Below are 14,592 nucleotides of genomic sequence, written 5' to 3' on the forward strand. Positions count from 1 at the left end.
ATTATGGGGAAGGTGAGAATTTGAGAAGCTGTTGCCTTTTTTTTTTCTTTTTTTTTTTTTTTGGTCCTAATTGGTGCCTTGCTTTTTCCCACAGCACCAGATCATGACCCTTGTCTGTCATTCTCTCCACCAACATGGAACTCCCACTTGGGTGGGGGGAAGGAGGCGATCAGCATTTCGGGAGTCTATAGAGTCAGTTTTGTACTTGTTGCAAGTGATATTTCTCAGCAGTTCGAACAGAAGGTTGTGCAGAGAGGAAAAATACCTCTACCTGACAGCAGCGCTAGTTCAAACCCCACATCAAGTGCCTTCAAAGTCATATTAAAGAGGTGCTTTTGGCTTGTATCCCTTAAAACAGCAGAAAATGATGGTGAGGAAGTGATACAGATCTCTCCCATCTCCTTGTTCACAGGCAGTGCTTGCTCAGATAAGGTTTGTGCAAACGGCTTGTTTGAGACAGAGGAAGGATGTGGCATTTGTTTTGCAGAGAGCAGGGGAGACTGGTGAGTCCAGTAAGTGTGAAAGTGGTTCCTCTTTTGAGTGAATGATACTACTGCTTTTTTACTATCACTTTCACACGTGATATTTGGATTATATTTTGTATAGGTGAAGATGCTGTGTGCTGAGAAACTTTGAATTAACGCTGCCAATCAGACCTGTAAATGGAGAAAACCAGATGTTTAGCCATGACTTCATTCTCTTCAGTCTTTTAATACCAGTTTTATACGGTCTGCGCCTCAAAACTTAGAGCGAGGGAATCTTTACAAATGGTGTTTTGTGTCCTCTTGATTCCCAACTATTCTGGAGCCTTGAGAAGATCTTGAATAATTTAAACAGTTTTGAGTGGCTGCAGGAGTTGCAGCAGGCTGCCCAGGCTGGCTGTGAGCAGCAGAGCTGGTAGCGCTTCCCTGCTGGCATCTCAGCACGTTCCTTCCGAACGCTGGTTGAGAAGGGGGGGTTTGGGAGAAACTGCACTCTTCCTCTCTGTCAGAGGTTGGTTAAATTATGGTGCTGGCACTTCTTACCTCTGCTTTGTGCGGTCTGAATGTAAAATACCTTCCATATACAGATACAAGGTTCTGCAGAATCTTTCTGTTGCAGTGTGGTACCTGACACTTTCTAACATTTGCTGATAGAAAGCACGTTCATCTAACAAAAACTCCTCAGTCATACTGTATGCTGAATGTTCATGGAATACTAAATGGATTTCAGAGGCTTTGTCCTTAATGTCTAGATGTGCTAATCAAGGTCCAAAGTTGCTAAAAGTTTACCTAAAAGTATAAAATGAACTCAACCAAAAATTGTATTGTCTAGTGCAGTATGAGGGAAAAGAGATCTACTTTATAAGAAACGAAGTAAAGCAATGGTACCCCATTCAGTAATACAATATAGGACTTTGGTTTATCTGTTAGGAGTGGGGGTTTGCTCCAGAAGCACAGGCTTTTGAACGAAGAGGCAAACAAATTTCTTCTCCAGAGCTGCTAATCTGCCTTCAGCTACACAGAAAAGTGATGTGGTGGGAGCCTTCTGAAGTCTTTTAATATGATCTAAGGCTCTGCCCTTTCCTGAGGTTTTCTAACAGTTTCATAGGGACTTTAAGAAAGCTAGCTATGAAAAAGGACTCTGTATTTAGGTTTATGAAGAACAGCTTCACAATCTAGAAAAAGTTATTGCAAATATAGGGAAGAGTAATTGTATATGGTCTAAACACAAGCTACTTATATTTTGAAGACTAAAAAAAAATTTTAGCAGTTTCTGACATTTCAAACTCAAAGACTGGGGGGTAATTTTGCTCAGCCTGCTTCTGTTTCTGTTGCTGTCTCGGAGAGATGGGAGATGTCTCTGAGATGGGGGATTTCTGTTTGCTTGGCACGTTGTACCTCTTCATAGGTTGTGGAGCTAAACATTGCTGTGTCCGCAAGAAGAGAGTCCCTGAACTTGAAGCTGGCTCTCAATACCAGTCAGGCAAGCCTACAGTGGATTCAGAAGAGAAAACATGTTGAAATACTCACTGGACCGTGCAATAAGACAGTTTTGCATCAAAGTAGTCATTTTTTTTAGGAGTAATTTAGCAAAAGACCTTAAAAATAACCTGGAATGTTCCTAAATGGGAACATATCTCTAGTTTAGCAGTTTAAAATATATAATTTGGAAAGTGAAAATATTTTATCCAGATGAATACTTAGCTTGGTCATTGTAACTGGTTTTATCCTAGTTTGTAACTTGCTCAGAGTTGGAAGGATCTGCAATTTAGTTATGGACATGGTGCCACATCATGAAAATGACAATTATTTTTTTGAGTGCCTAAAATCCTAAAATTTGGAAGTCAAAGACAGGAGAACTTGGAGAAAAAGCAAACAGTTTGAAGCTTAGTAAAGTATGGGTTTATTACTTAGAATTTGTTGAACTAATCTGTGAGGATACTCTTAATAACGGAGATATGCAGATAAAGAAACTTCCAACATTTATTTTTTGCCAAGTGAAGTAGAGCACTGTGGGTAGCTTGGCTCATATTAATCCCTAGGTTATATATCTATCTTGGCCCGATGAAAGATCAGGAATACAATAGGTTAGAGGATATTTTGATGAATAAATCTGAGTTGGCTCTAGGTCTAGTCAGCTTGGTTGCAGAGGATTTAGCCTCCGATAATTTCCTGTCTTAAAGCTGTGAGTGTTGTCTTTGAAAACTTTGAAACCTTTGAAAAAAGGGGCAAACTTAATGCCAGTTGTTTTTTTTTAAAAGGAGTGCTGAGGGAGGAAGAGTTAAGTTATATATCATTCAGGTTAGTTTAAATTCCTAGAAAAGCATTGCAGCAACAAATAGAAGTGTTAAGAAAAACTGCTTAGCACCAGTTTGGTATAATTTTTTGTCGTCTTTTTTGCTGTTACAGGGTAACAGGTCTGTAAATAGAGAAGGTGCTGGGTGTCTTGTCTTCAGGGAGGTTATTGATTCTTTCATGTAGTGGTCTAAAACGCATACTAGGGAAGTGTGGTCTGGATAAAATGACAAAACTGATGAAAAACATTTGGAAATCATGTAGATATCAAATAGTTCTTTGTTAAAATGAATGAGGTTTCTTAGGGCCTGTCCTTAATCTGGTCGTAGTCAGCGTTATCATTAATAGCCTGGAGGAGGAAGTAGGATGTATGCTTATTAAATTTACTGGTATTGACTCAGGATGGGCGGCAGGTGAGTCTGCCAACAGTATTGAAGTTCAAAATCAGCTTGAAAAATCAGCGTACTGTCTTTCAAGTGTTGGCTGCTACGTTTCAAGGAAGATTTGGACCACCTGGAGAGAGATCAGAGGACAGCAGTGAAATCAAGGGCAAAGAAAATAAATGGGTTACAAATTAAGACTGAAAAAATTAGGTTTGACTGAAGAGGCACATGTTTACTCTAAAGCATTAAGGAAGTCTTGAAACACTAAAAAGACTGTTGTAATTTTTTGGTTTATCTGCTCTATAGCATGCGGCAAATTGCAGTAAGTGATATTAGGCACATTAGAGTAAAAATAGTTAGGCATTGGGATAAGACTGCACGATCTTTCCCGAATGGTCTTCACTGGTGTAGGATCATTCCTCCTTGAACCTGAGGGACTGTCATGTAGATGGCTTTTTGCCTTTCCTTTCTGTAGGATGTCACAGATACTCCTACCAGTGGAATAAGCAATTCTTGGGGATTTGTTTTATTTTTTTTTTTTTTTAATCCCTTTTAAGGATTGAATATAGAAAGTAATGCTAAACTCCAGGGGCAAGATGTTTTGGAAAGAATTAACACGCTTCCAGTGAAGTAACAGTTTAAACTCTTAACTTAACAAATGAACAAAACCCATGAAGGATAAGAGATTTGACATTTCCTTTGCTAAACCTGATTGCAAGAGTGCCGTAGGTGATATTTAACTGCTGTAAATTAATTTTTCAGCTTTCCCCTTTGTTTTCCTTTGCCTTCTTGTAATGCTTCAAATATCAAAAAAAAAAGAAATGAAGCAGCTTGGAAAGAAATCGCAAATGAAAGAATGAAACTCTGTATTTTCTGGAACTGGAATCATCTAATGGTAGGAAGGAATACCGCGTCTCCAGGAAGGAGAAGCAACTTGATTAGAGATGCAGCTTTACATTAGATAACCAGCCTTTCATAATGTTTCTGTGGAGTTTTACAATTGATGCTGCAGGCACAGGGAAACCTTTTATCAATCGTTTAACTGTATTAAAGGCGATGCAGATACACAGTCCCGGCATAGTTTTGATCTGTGCCTTTTAGAAAGTAGTAGGATGTGCTGTAGAAGTCCATGTGCTGCCTGTTATGTGGTTTGTTTTCATTTTTATTTGTGCTGCAGCGGCGTTTTAGGCATGGTCTCGTTGCCTAAGGCCCTGTGTAAGCTCCGAGCAAAATAATTGTGTCTGACAGTGTTTTTGTCGTCAGCTTATGATGTAAAGTGGACCAAGTCATATCCTGCATGGAATCCCTGAATTGAGTTCGTGCTGAACGGAGTTCATTCTCATTAAACTATTAAAAGTTTTGTTGAATCTAGCTGTAGTAAATAAAATACCACTTTAAATAATTGCTGTGAACACTTAATAGCTATCTTGGAATTTAATATTGAGACTAAATTGTTCTTCTGTATTCAGGAGCTGGAGTCCTCTTCTCACCACGCAGACTGCATTGCGTTTTCCGCTCCCACACGTTCCCTTCTCCCTGTCCAAATGTTTTGAAGAGATTGGCAACAGCGTAAAATATGTTTCAAGTTACTCTTCAAGCTTGTGAAAAAAACATCTGTATGATTGATAAAGCTGTCGACGACATTTTTGGCACTAAGTGTCTCGCTGTTTCAGTGAGTCAGACTCATTGAGCTAGCTAAAGTCATGTAAAGTCTTACTGATTTAAGAAAAGAATCTGAGAGCATTGGGGAAGCACGAGCATCTGAAATGTCTTTTTTGGATGCATCTAATTTTTTTCATTTTTGTAGTAGAAGCATTCTTCAAAATGTGGACATTTCACGTAGCTCAGTTATGGGTTTTTTTTTTTCTCTTTTTGAAGGATTCTGTGTATATGGCAGTTTCTCTTCATTCTCAGCCAGTCTTACTTTCCTACAACTAAAAATGTGATTTTAGAAATATCTGATATCAGTCAAACTGCTGTTTTTACAACAGCAAGAAAGTCTTAATGTAACTCTCAATTTTATTTTTGAAGAACCAGAAGTACTGAAATAAAATAAAATTTTCCAGCTTACATGCAACTCACAATAATAATGGTCCAACATTACTGAACATTTTTTTCATTTAAAAACAGAACAGAACAAAGCTCTCTTGTGCACAAGCAATGGATGGGTCTGATAATAAGAATTTATACATAATGAAACTATTACTTTTTCTTGCTGCTATTGGAGAGCCTTAAGTTGCAGGTGTTGAATAGTACAACTGGCTTCCAAACTTCTGTGAAGTCAGTTGAATTGGGAGTAACCTCACTCGTCCCAGAGAAGTCGTCAAGTAGACAGAGATGCTGAAAACCTCTCCCTTGTGGAGTGTTTCCCTGCCAGAAGAGTGCTTAGCAAACAAAATAATGTCACTTAGTAAACAAAATAAAGTCAGAAAGCTGCTGCTGCGGCACATAATACTTAGGCAGCGATCTCGAGGACCAGTCAAGCAAATTGCCATGCATGCATCTGTGGGGGGGAAAAAAGACATTATTTTTTGTCGCTTGTCAGTGATCAGTGCTTGGAAAAGTTGCTCTTCAAACTAGAAAAACAGCGTATTAACATCATGTAGTAGCTGATGAATATTAAACATACAGGACATGCTCTTCCCAGCTCGAACTTGGCTTCAGGTAGGAACTGTCCCCTTTTCTCCTTCTTTAATTCTCCTTTGCTTCTCCTCCGTCACTGGCTGTTTCAGGGTCCCACCACCTCTGCAAACTGCGTGGCTGGAGGAAACTTTTCAATCCTAGACTTGTTACAGCAGCTGCTGTCCATATGCCCTTCTCGTCTGCCAGCCTCAGATTTAGCATGTTGCCTAAGGCCTTACCTTCTGGCTGGGCTTTTTCTACCATCCATTTCCTTTTTCCCACTCGGAGAGATTATTTGGGCTGTTTGCGTACAGCCTATGTTGGAGTTCCTTGGATCGCTGAATATTAGAGATTACTCAGAGGACAGTATTTCTCTGTCCTTCTCAATTCAAGGTTCCTTTTTAATGCAACAATAATAGCAGAGTGTAGATTTATTTGTAGAAATGAAAGTTATAAGGCGTTGGTTGATGGATTCTGCTCTGATGCAGAGAAGTGATCAAAACGATGCAAGATACTGAAACCACCTAAATGAAAAAAGGCACTAAATTTGTCTGGTTGATAGATATTTTCCAAAACTCAGTGTTACATCAGCTAGTGTCTACCATGCTTTCTGCAATCAATAATAGGTTTTAGGGGACCTGGCTGTCATCAGCACTTCTCAATTATTACAGATAAAGACCTTAGGACTGCTTTGAAAAGCATCGTTAATATGTCTTTTTAAAAGCCGCATACTTTTCTATCAGTGATCTTTTAATTTGGGACATCTTTCTCTTTCTTTTTCTGTTGGCAATTACTTTCTGTTAGTATTATAGCAAATATTTTTTAATTTTTTTTTTTCCTCCCCCAATGTCTGTCACAACTGGCCTTATTAGAAAATACCGATTATTAGACTTGAGGTAAGGTCTGGTAATAGGGAACATCAAATAAGAACTGCAGCACTGGGAAATATGGATTTGAGCATACATGAAACTGTGCTGATTTTTGGATGGTCTTTCCGTTCAGCAGAATTTCATTTCTAGGTGTTGATTCCTTGGATGATCGATTGTCACAATTTTATGTCCCATCCATCCGTCTGTTAGGCAGATTTGCAAACAGTTGAAGTACCCATCAGTGTGTAATATTAATGTGTTTGTAGCATAGCAATACAGTATGCGTTTTGATGGGGGGGGAGGAAGAGAAAACCAAGACATGGAGGAAGGATATGCATCTTCTTCAGATGAGTTAAAATTGGGTTTATGTGACAGCCGGTCTGTTTGCACTATTTTATATTTGCTCTTTCTAAATCCTGCTTAATGTGTTAATAACACACACAAGCAGAGTCACGAAGTACATTTCTTTGACAAAGGGTAAGCAGAGGTTGCACAGTGCTTGCAGGGGATTTCAGACGTTTTTGGCCTTTCATGTCAATAATTATTGATTAAAAATAGTGTGCTTTAAAATAAATCAATTGTTATTACCATTCAAAAATAATTAACTGACCTTTTTTTCAAATTCAATGATATATACTTTAGAATGAAGTGGAAAAATTAAATCAAAAAACCTTCTGGTTTGACAGCTATCAGAGAGCAGACTGTTTTTGTAGTTTTGGTGAACTGGTTTTACATATTTATACTAAAAATTGTTTTAGTGTTTCTTCAGATATCAAAGGTCTTGAAGGCAGGCCCGTGCCTTTGTACGGTACATGGAGGTGCCCAGCACAGTGGGACACAGGGCTCATGAGCCACGCGGCGGCTGGGGATGCAGATACACCGACCTCTCAATATTGCTTCTCCTGAACAGGATTTTAAGTTGTGATGCTCCGACTGTCTGTAGCCCAGCAAAACTGAGAGGAAGGAGAGGTTTTATGGATTTCACTCAACTTTGGATGGGGATTTACATTGTAATTTTTGATAGCGCCTTTACTCAGTGAAGCTCTACCCCATTCTCTAAAGTTACTTTTAAATAAATATTAAGGAAATGTGCCATCAAACAATATTGAAATCAGGAGAGCATTCTGCACAAACTGTTCTTGCCTCTCTACAAATTTATTCTTGCATTTACATATCATTATCTCAAGCCCGTTAAATGTGATCGATGTGCACCTTTGAGGAAGAAACGAGCACGCTCCTAGGCTGTGGGTGAAGTCAGGCGATGCCAAAGGTTAAACAACCAGTTGACTTCCCCGCTTGAGCCCAACAGTGGTATTCTTTGTTTCAGTACAGCAAAACAAGTGTTACTGAGAACAGAACAAGGAGGATCTCCTACAAAAAAGTTATATTCAGCATAAATTTTAAGAAAGCAAACCTACTGTACTGGCCTAATTAAAAACTATATGTTCACCTACAGCAGTTTTGTATGAAATGCCAACACTTGGTTTATCAGTTTTCATGAATGAATACTAAATGATCAGACACCTTCGACATGCAGCTGGAGCCCTCTCTTCGATGTTTCATTGACTTCGGTGGCGAGCTTGTTCGGTTTGGAAATAAATGGTTAAGCTCATTTAATCACGCTAGTTTTATAGTTGATTTGCTGACATCAGTAATAAGGTTTCTGTGTGCAAAAATGACTTTATCCCCGTTGTGACTTTTTTGCGTCTTTCATTTTGGCATAGCTTGTCCTCAACTTCCAGAGAGCTTTTTTTGTGGTTAGTTTTGTGTTTGCGAATGTTTGTTCAGCATCTTGGGGCAGATCTCGTAGGTGGAGTCTGATGCAGAAGGGATGAAAACATGAAAATAGCACCAGGTGGGGATACCTAATAAAGCTCCAAATCTCATCACAAATTGCTCTGCCAGAGTTAAAGGAAATGTTATTTTTCCTTTTATCTGGGGTTTTTAACAGCTACTTAATGCAATTTGTGCATTTTTTTAAAAATGGAAGAAACTGCAATGGATGTGCAAGAATTTATGGTTACAGGCATAACTTTACCTGTGGAAAGTATTGCTGACTGTGTACGTGAACATGTCAGAATGAAATACTGACGTGGAATTTGAAAATGATCCTTAACTGAGCAAAAAGTGCGATGGAAATCAGGGACGGTAATTTGGGAGGATATAGAAGCTCAGAATGGGAAATAACAGCACAGTGGGACACACATTAATGAGTTTCGTGTTAAGAAATTGGCTTCACAAGGACTATTAGCGTAAACCTGTCTGTAGGCATCGTTAACACCGAAAACTGGTACCCAGCTCAGCAGATCGGTTCAGAGCAGTTGGAGTTGGCCTGTAAGGTGAAATGGATATATTTAATATGAGGGAGCATAAGTTTTCTGCTAATGATAAATTAGTAACAACTAACATTTTTCTATGTGAAAGCATCAGTCAGATTGTGAGCTCGGTAATAAATTTTAGCATCAAATGGGCTGGTAAGACAAGAATGAAATCTGGTTGTGCTTTTTGAGATACTTCTGATATTTTTCTCTAAGAGAACTTAAAGGCTGTCCTAGCAGGTAATAGCATCTTAAATATAGTATGGAAAACATAAATAAATGATACGGCGCCGTGCCTCTTATTGAGTGGGTGGATGCGAAGAAGTCTCACCCCAGGCTTTTCCCCAGGATGAGCTCTTCTGGAAAGCGTCTGTGGGTTTGATTTTTCTTGGCTGGAAAGGGAATTTCAATCCAGGTCTCCCACTTCTTTGCTAAATAGACTTTTGTACAAAAGCTGGAGAGTGCTTCTCCAGTGACGGCTCTTTTGAAGAAGCAGGAACGCTGTTCAGTGTTCATAAACCCATTATCCAACGCCGTGAGTTGGGTAATATACAGCCTCTTTTCCATTTGATGGTACTCAATTCATAAGCAATATATACTGTTAAATGAGATTACAAGCCGAAGGAGGGACTCCCGCCACAGCGACTCCCCCTCCCTTGGGTTGTTTACAAATTACATTTTGCTGCTTTCTGAGCTTGAATATGAAAATGTTGTTATTGATTTTCTGCGACACTGCAAAGTGAAGTGTAGAGACTAAAGAGCGTAATTAACATTAATAATTAAAAATGAACTGCATTTTTCAGTCTCTAGTCTATTATAATCCTCTGAGCAAAGGCCTGGTCCTGTGAACAACAGAGCTGCTTCGGTTCACTGATGATGGTGCATCAAAGTTGTGCATTTCAGTCTGGGCACATAAATGACCAGATACTTCATTGCTTCTCAGAACCCCATGTCCTCATTCAGTTAAATAAGAATTTTGATTCTTATAGCTGTGACAAATTGAGACATTCTACTTGCAATATTCCTGCCTCTGATTCTGCTACCCACTGCTCAAACATCTTCTGTATTATTGGTCTTGCTGAGGTTAGTCACATGCAGAAATATTTTCAGAGCTGAGGTGTGCATGTGTAGATCTCAGCTAGAGTCCCTCTGATTTAAAATATTAACATGAAACTCATTAATTGTTCTCAGCAGAAACTAAAGTCAAACAAAAATATAAAAAGGGGTAAAAATAACAGTTTTACACTGTAGTAGTTTGCTAATACTATAGATTGATTGCTTCTTTGTACGTCAGATTATCATTTGTCTGATATAGGAGCAGAAATGTTATTTTAGGTACCTCTTATTTTTAATTTTTTTTTTCCTTCTTTTAACAGAGCATTCAGAAGCTGGCTAGCCAATACTTAAAGAAGGACTGGCTTGGAATAAAAGCTGATGAACGAAGTGATTATAGGTAATTTAACAGTTGGATGTCTCGAAATAGCTGTCTTTATAATTTCAATTTGTATAATTATTTTACTCAACAATGAAACACTGCTCTTCTGTAGTTAAAGTTATTTTTTTCTTTGTTGTAGAGCATTGCTAGTTAAAAATGAAGCTTTGTTTTCCCCTGAAATTCTGAGTTTAGTCTTAAATAGATGTTTATTACTTGAATCATTTAGGAAGATTGGAAAAACAAAATGGCAAGACAGGACAACAACTGTAATTGTGCACCCTGTTTGGGTATTAATGCTTGTATCTGCATACATGTTTTAGTAAATAGCTTTAAGGTTAGAGTAATAAGCGTGTGGATTTCTTCATAGGAAAAGAGAGCAATAAATTTCTTTTTAGGAGGCCGTTCTTCACGAAGATCATGTCTGACAGCAAGGACAAGGCAAAGCAAGAAACAGTTGTTTACAAAACTTAAGTTTCATTAGCATGAAAGGTGGTTCATAACATGAAAACAGAAATGGCTCAGTTGCTGAAAGCCTCCCACCTTTGAATGGTACCTCCTAAATATTTTGAAAAAGCTTTAAGATACTTTATTTTAATACGTTCTTTGTATTCTGACAAGTTTTATTCCAAACAGGAAGAAATTGTTGATAGATTTGTGTTTTGGACTTTCAGTACCTTCACACCACTTGCGTGTCTAAGAAGGAATAAACTGAATTACCAGTCTTAAGTGTATATAAAATGCTGCCATAACACACAGACCCCTCCTGCCTGCAGTTTGCTCCCCACTCAGCAAGCCTTTTGTGCCATCAGATCTTCAGGTCTTCTCCAAATACCTGCCGCCCCCTCCCTCCCTATCGCCAAGTGCTTGGGCTCTGCCAGCTCCAGCAATCTTTCCTTTCTGCCAGCCGCGGGGGAGATCTTGTCCCCTTCTTCCCCCGCTCTCCCTGCTCCACCTTCTCCTTCTGACTTGGGCACTTGTGAGCTTTTGTGGTAAATTATTGGGGCCCTGCAAAGCTCACTACACAGCTAGCGTTGTTGTCTTTGGTCTGTTACGCGTGATGAAGAAACTACAGGTATCTGAGGCAAAACTGATGAGCAGTCTGTAATTATTTGCTTGATTGCAAGTTGCCCAAAATCACAAAATCCATGATCTTATCAAAAATTGTCAACATCTGATCTGGCTTTGGCTGCTGGGTTCTGTAGCGTCTGTTCCATTGGAGCAACAGGTTCAACCGAAAACGTTTGCCAAAAAATTGAATCACAGAACAGGGACAGGAGGGAAAATTTTTACTTTTGGTAAACATTCAGTTAAAATTTTTGTTAAAAGCACAGATATTTGCTAGATCAGCATGAAGGATTGTGCTTTAGGTTTACTTTTAAAAGCGATCCTTGGAAAAACGTATGCTACTGTTATGTAAACCAACCCGTATTTTCAGTGTAACGCCTGGCCTCCCTTTCTTTCTTCCCATAACCTTTCTGTGTTTCATTATTTTAGGAGCATGTACTCAGTTTGGAAATCACTTTTAGAAGGCACGATGCAAGTGGCCCAATCCCGACTCAATATCTGTGAGAACTATAAAAACTTAATTTCTGAACCAGCCAGGACTGTGCGGTGCTTTAAGGAACAGCAATTGAAGAAGGTATTTGCGCTTTACTAAGTTCTTTAAACTTTTGTCATTTTTATTTAGAAAAAATGGTTATTAGAAATCGTTTAGTATGGCACTTCTAAAATATGTATGTACTTTTCAGTTGCTTCCTGTGCATGTTGTTACAGAAGTAAATAGCCAGCTTGTTGAAGAAGGATCAAAATTCTGAGCTATGTTATCTGAAATTAAAATTGCTTGGAAATGAGTCTTTTAAAATGAGATACACAGTTGGTCAAAACTATCTCTGCAAATCTAACATCATGCTGTGGCAATTACAGTGAATTGGTTTTGCAGTGACAATTGCAAGTGGGTTTTGTTAGGATAGGTTCCGATTTTAAGCAAAGGTGTATCTTAAACCTGAAGGAATGACTTGTGCAGTCTTCAAGATGTAGAATGCAGGTTACAGCCACCTCCTGTAAAGGTATCACAAGTAAGTATTCCAAAAGCTGCTATAATTGATCTGTTAATCCATGCAAAGAAAATAGTGTAGTTCCAGGAAAAAAGTAAGCTTGACTTTCATTTAATTGATTGTTGCATTTGAAAGTCATTTATGTCTTAAGAGGTCTCTACCATACCTCTTAATACAGAATGCATTTCAAATAAAATGCCATGTTCCATCTGTTTCCATAAGGCAGTAAGACGCATTTTAAAAATACAGTGATGTGTATTTATGTAAAGCTAAGTACTCTTCATATTTTAATTATTTTTTGTTTGTGTTCTGTGGATTTCGCTGCAGCGAGGAGAAAGCCTCCTGTTTTAAAGAGTGAGCATAGTTTACGAAAGGTCACTACTGCACCAAACATACGTTTTTGGAAGCTTTCAAGAATGATCTTTTGAAATGCTCACTGTGTGGCTTGGACGAAACGTAACATAAGGAGGGGAATAGAAATGCTGGTGGAATACACTTTGTCAGGCATTAGTTGGTAGTTGTAAATATTCCTTCCGTACATTATTATCAAGCATTTATTAACATCGCCTCTGGGTTTAATTTGAGGTAGGCTGAACCATCCATTCAAGGTAAAAGACGAAAAAAAACCCCAAACAACACACCATTTCAGTTTTGTTTGCTGAAAAGTGACAACAACTAACTGTAACTTACCTAGTTATATGTTCTAGAGTAGTATTTTGTAAAATATTTGGCTACAAACTTTTAAATAGATGTTAGTGTAACATGAGCCCTCAGTTTCTGAACAAATTATTATACAGCTCTTAGAAGCATGTGCAATATCTGTTTTTCTGGAGGGAAAATTAACTTTATTAGTGTGGTTTTATTGTCCTGTGGAATTTTATTTTTCTGTGAAGCTTTCCAAACAATGCTGTAGCAATTTTATAGTATCCTCACTGGGTAAATAATCTCCAGTTTTATTCTTCTGCAAGTGCTGATAGTTTAGTGTTTATGAGTCAGCAGTAAAAGTGGGGACCACTTCTTTAAATTTATAAAAGATAGAGGTTCCTTTTTTCCTGCACTTTTGAATTAGCAGAACAAGTTATTACAATTATCAGGGCAGTACTTCTGGTTCAAAGTATTCTAACAGCGATACGCTTTTTCTGCAACGTGGAGTAACCATCTGCTTGGTGGTATTAATTTTCCTCCACAACAAATTTTTTGTTTTATACGGTACAGTCTCTCACCCTTACCTTTGGATTTCCAAACAGATGAATAATATGTTATGCTGACCTCCATCCAGACAAAAGTTTATCAAAATCGAAATTCAGAGTCAGTAAAATACTTGTAACGTTACACTGGAATGCCCATCTAAAATTGAGTTTCTAGTAGAAGCAGCGTCTCCTTCCAAGATTGCAGTAGGTATTGAGTTGCTCTTGATGAGATGTCATCTTTATTTTCCAGATGTTTCTGTAAACGTTTACTTCCTCGACTTGGTAGCATATAGAAACTTCATTTTTATGACCCGTTTTAATACTAAACTGGAACAATTTCAGAAAACCTCATCATAATTTGCTGAAAAATATTGCTAAATTGCAAGGTGACTCTGGAGCGGGGGTAATAAATGTGTCTCCTGTAGACCACATCTGACCTCTTAAGAAAACTGCTCCCCTGCCCTCACTCAGCAACTCTTGGACACAGACGAGAAGGCTGTTTTGAGGCCAGCAGCCCACCCTCTGCCGTTATCTCTCCCCAGAGACCTTGTAAGCTTATCCCATAAGTGATGTGTGGTTTCATATGTTGGCCTTGGAAGACAAGGCAGAGAGCTGCGGTGTACGTTCATCAGGTATCTTCAGGAAAGGTGATGTGGCCAGCACTGCGGACATTTGCTCGGATCTGTATCAGAAGACTGAAAGGCAAATAGAATAAAATCGCTCTGCATGGAGGCAATGCAACAAGAAACCACCTCTGTCGGCTCTCTGAAACAGCTTTTCACATACAACCAGTGTCTACCCAGCCCAAAACCCCTAAATGGCATCCAGTCTCTTGACAATTTTTTATTCTTCAGAGATGCAAAAGCACGATTATTTTATGCTTTTAAAATGATTGTGTTAACAACTGGGGTTATTTGATATTTTAATTTTTTGATGCTGGCAGG

At 38.5% G+C, this 14,592-nt stretch overlaps 1 protein-coding gene across 1 annotated transcript in view; it reads left to right on the top strand.

The window, feature by feature from the left end:
* Nucleotides 1-14,592, top strand: part of FCHSD2 (FCH and double SH3 domains 2) — a 166,958-nt gene that overhangs the window by 79,140 nt on the left and 73,226 nt on the right. The window contains exons 4-5 of the mRNA XM_050913717.1: nucleotides 10,346-10,422; nucleotides 11,899-12,043. Of these exons, the coding sequence (XP_050769674.1) occupies nucleotides 10,346-10,422; nucleotides 11,899-12,043 (222 nt within the window). The remainder of the gene's footprint in view (nucleotides 1-10,345; nucleotides 10,423-11,898; nucleotides 12,044-14,592) is intronic.

Source organism: Gymnogyps californianus, chromosome 1 (genome assembly GCF_018139145.2).
Source record: "Gymnogyps californianus isolate 813 chromosome 1, ASM1813914v2, whole genome shotgun sequence".
NCBI classification, from domain to species: domain Eukaryota; kingdom Metazoa; phylum Chordata; class Aves; order Accipitriformes; family Cathartidae; genus Gymnogyps; species Gymnogyps californianus.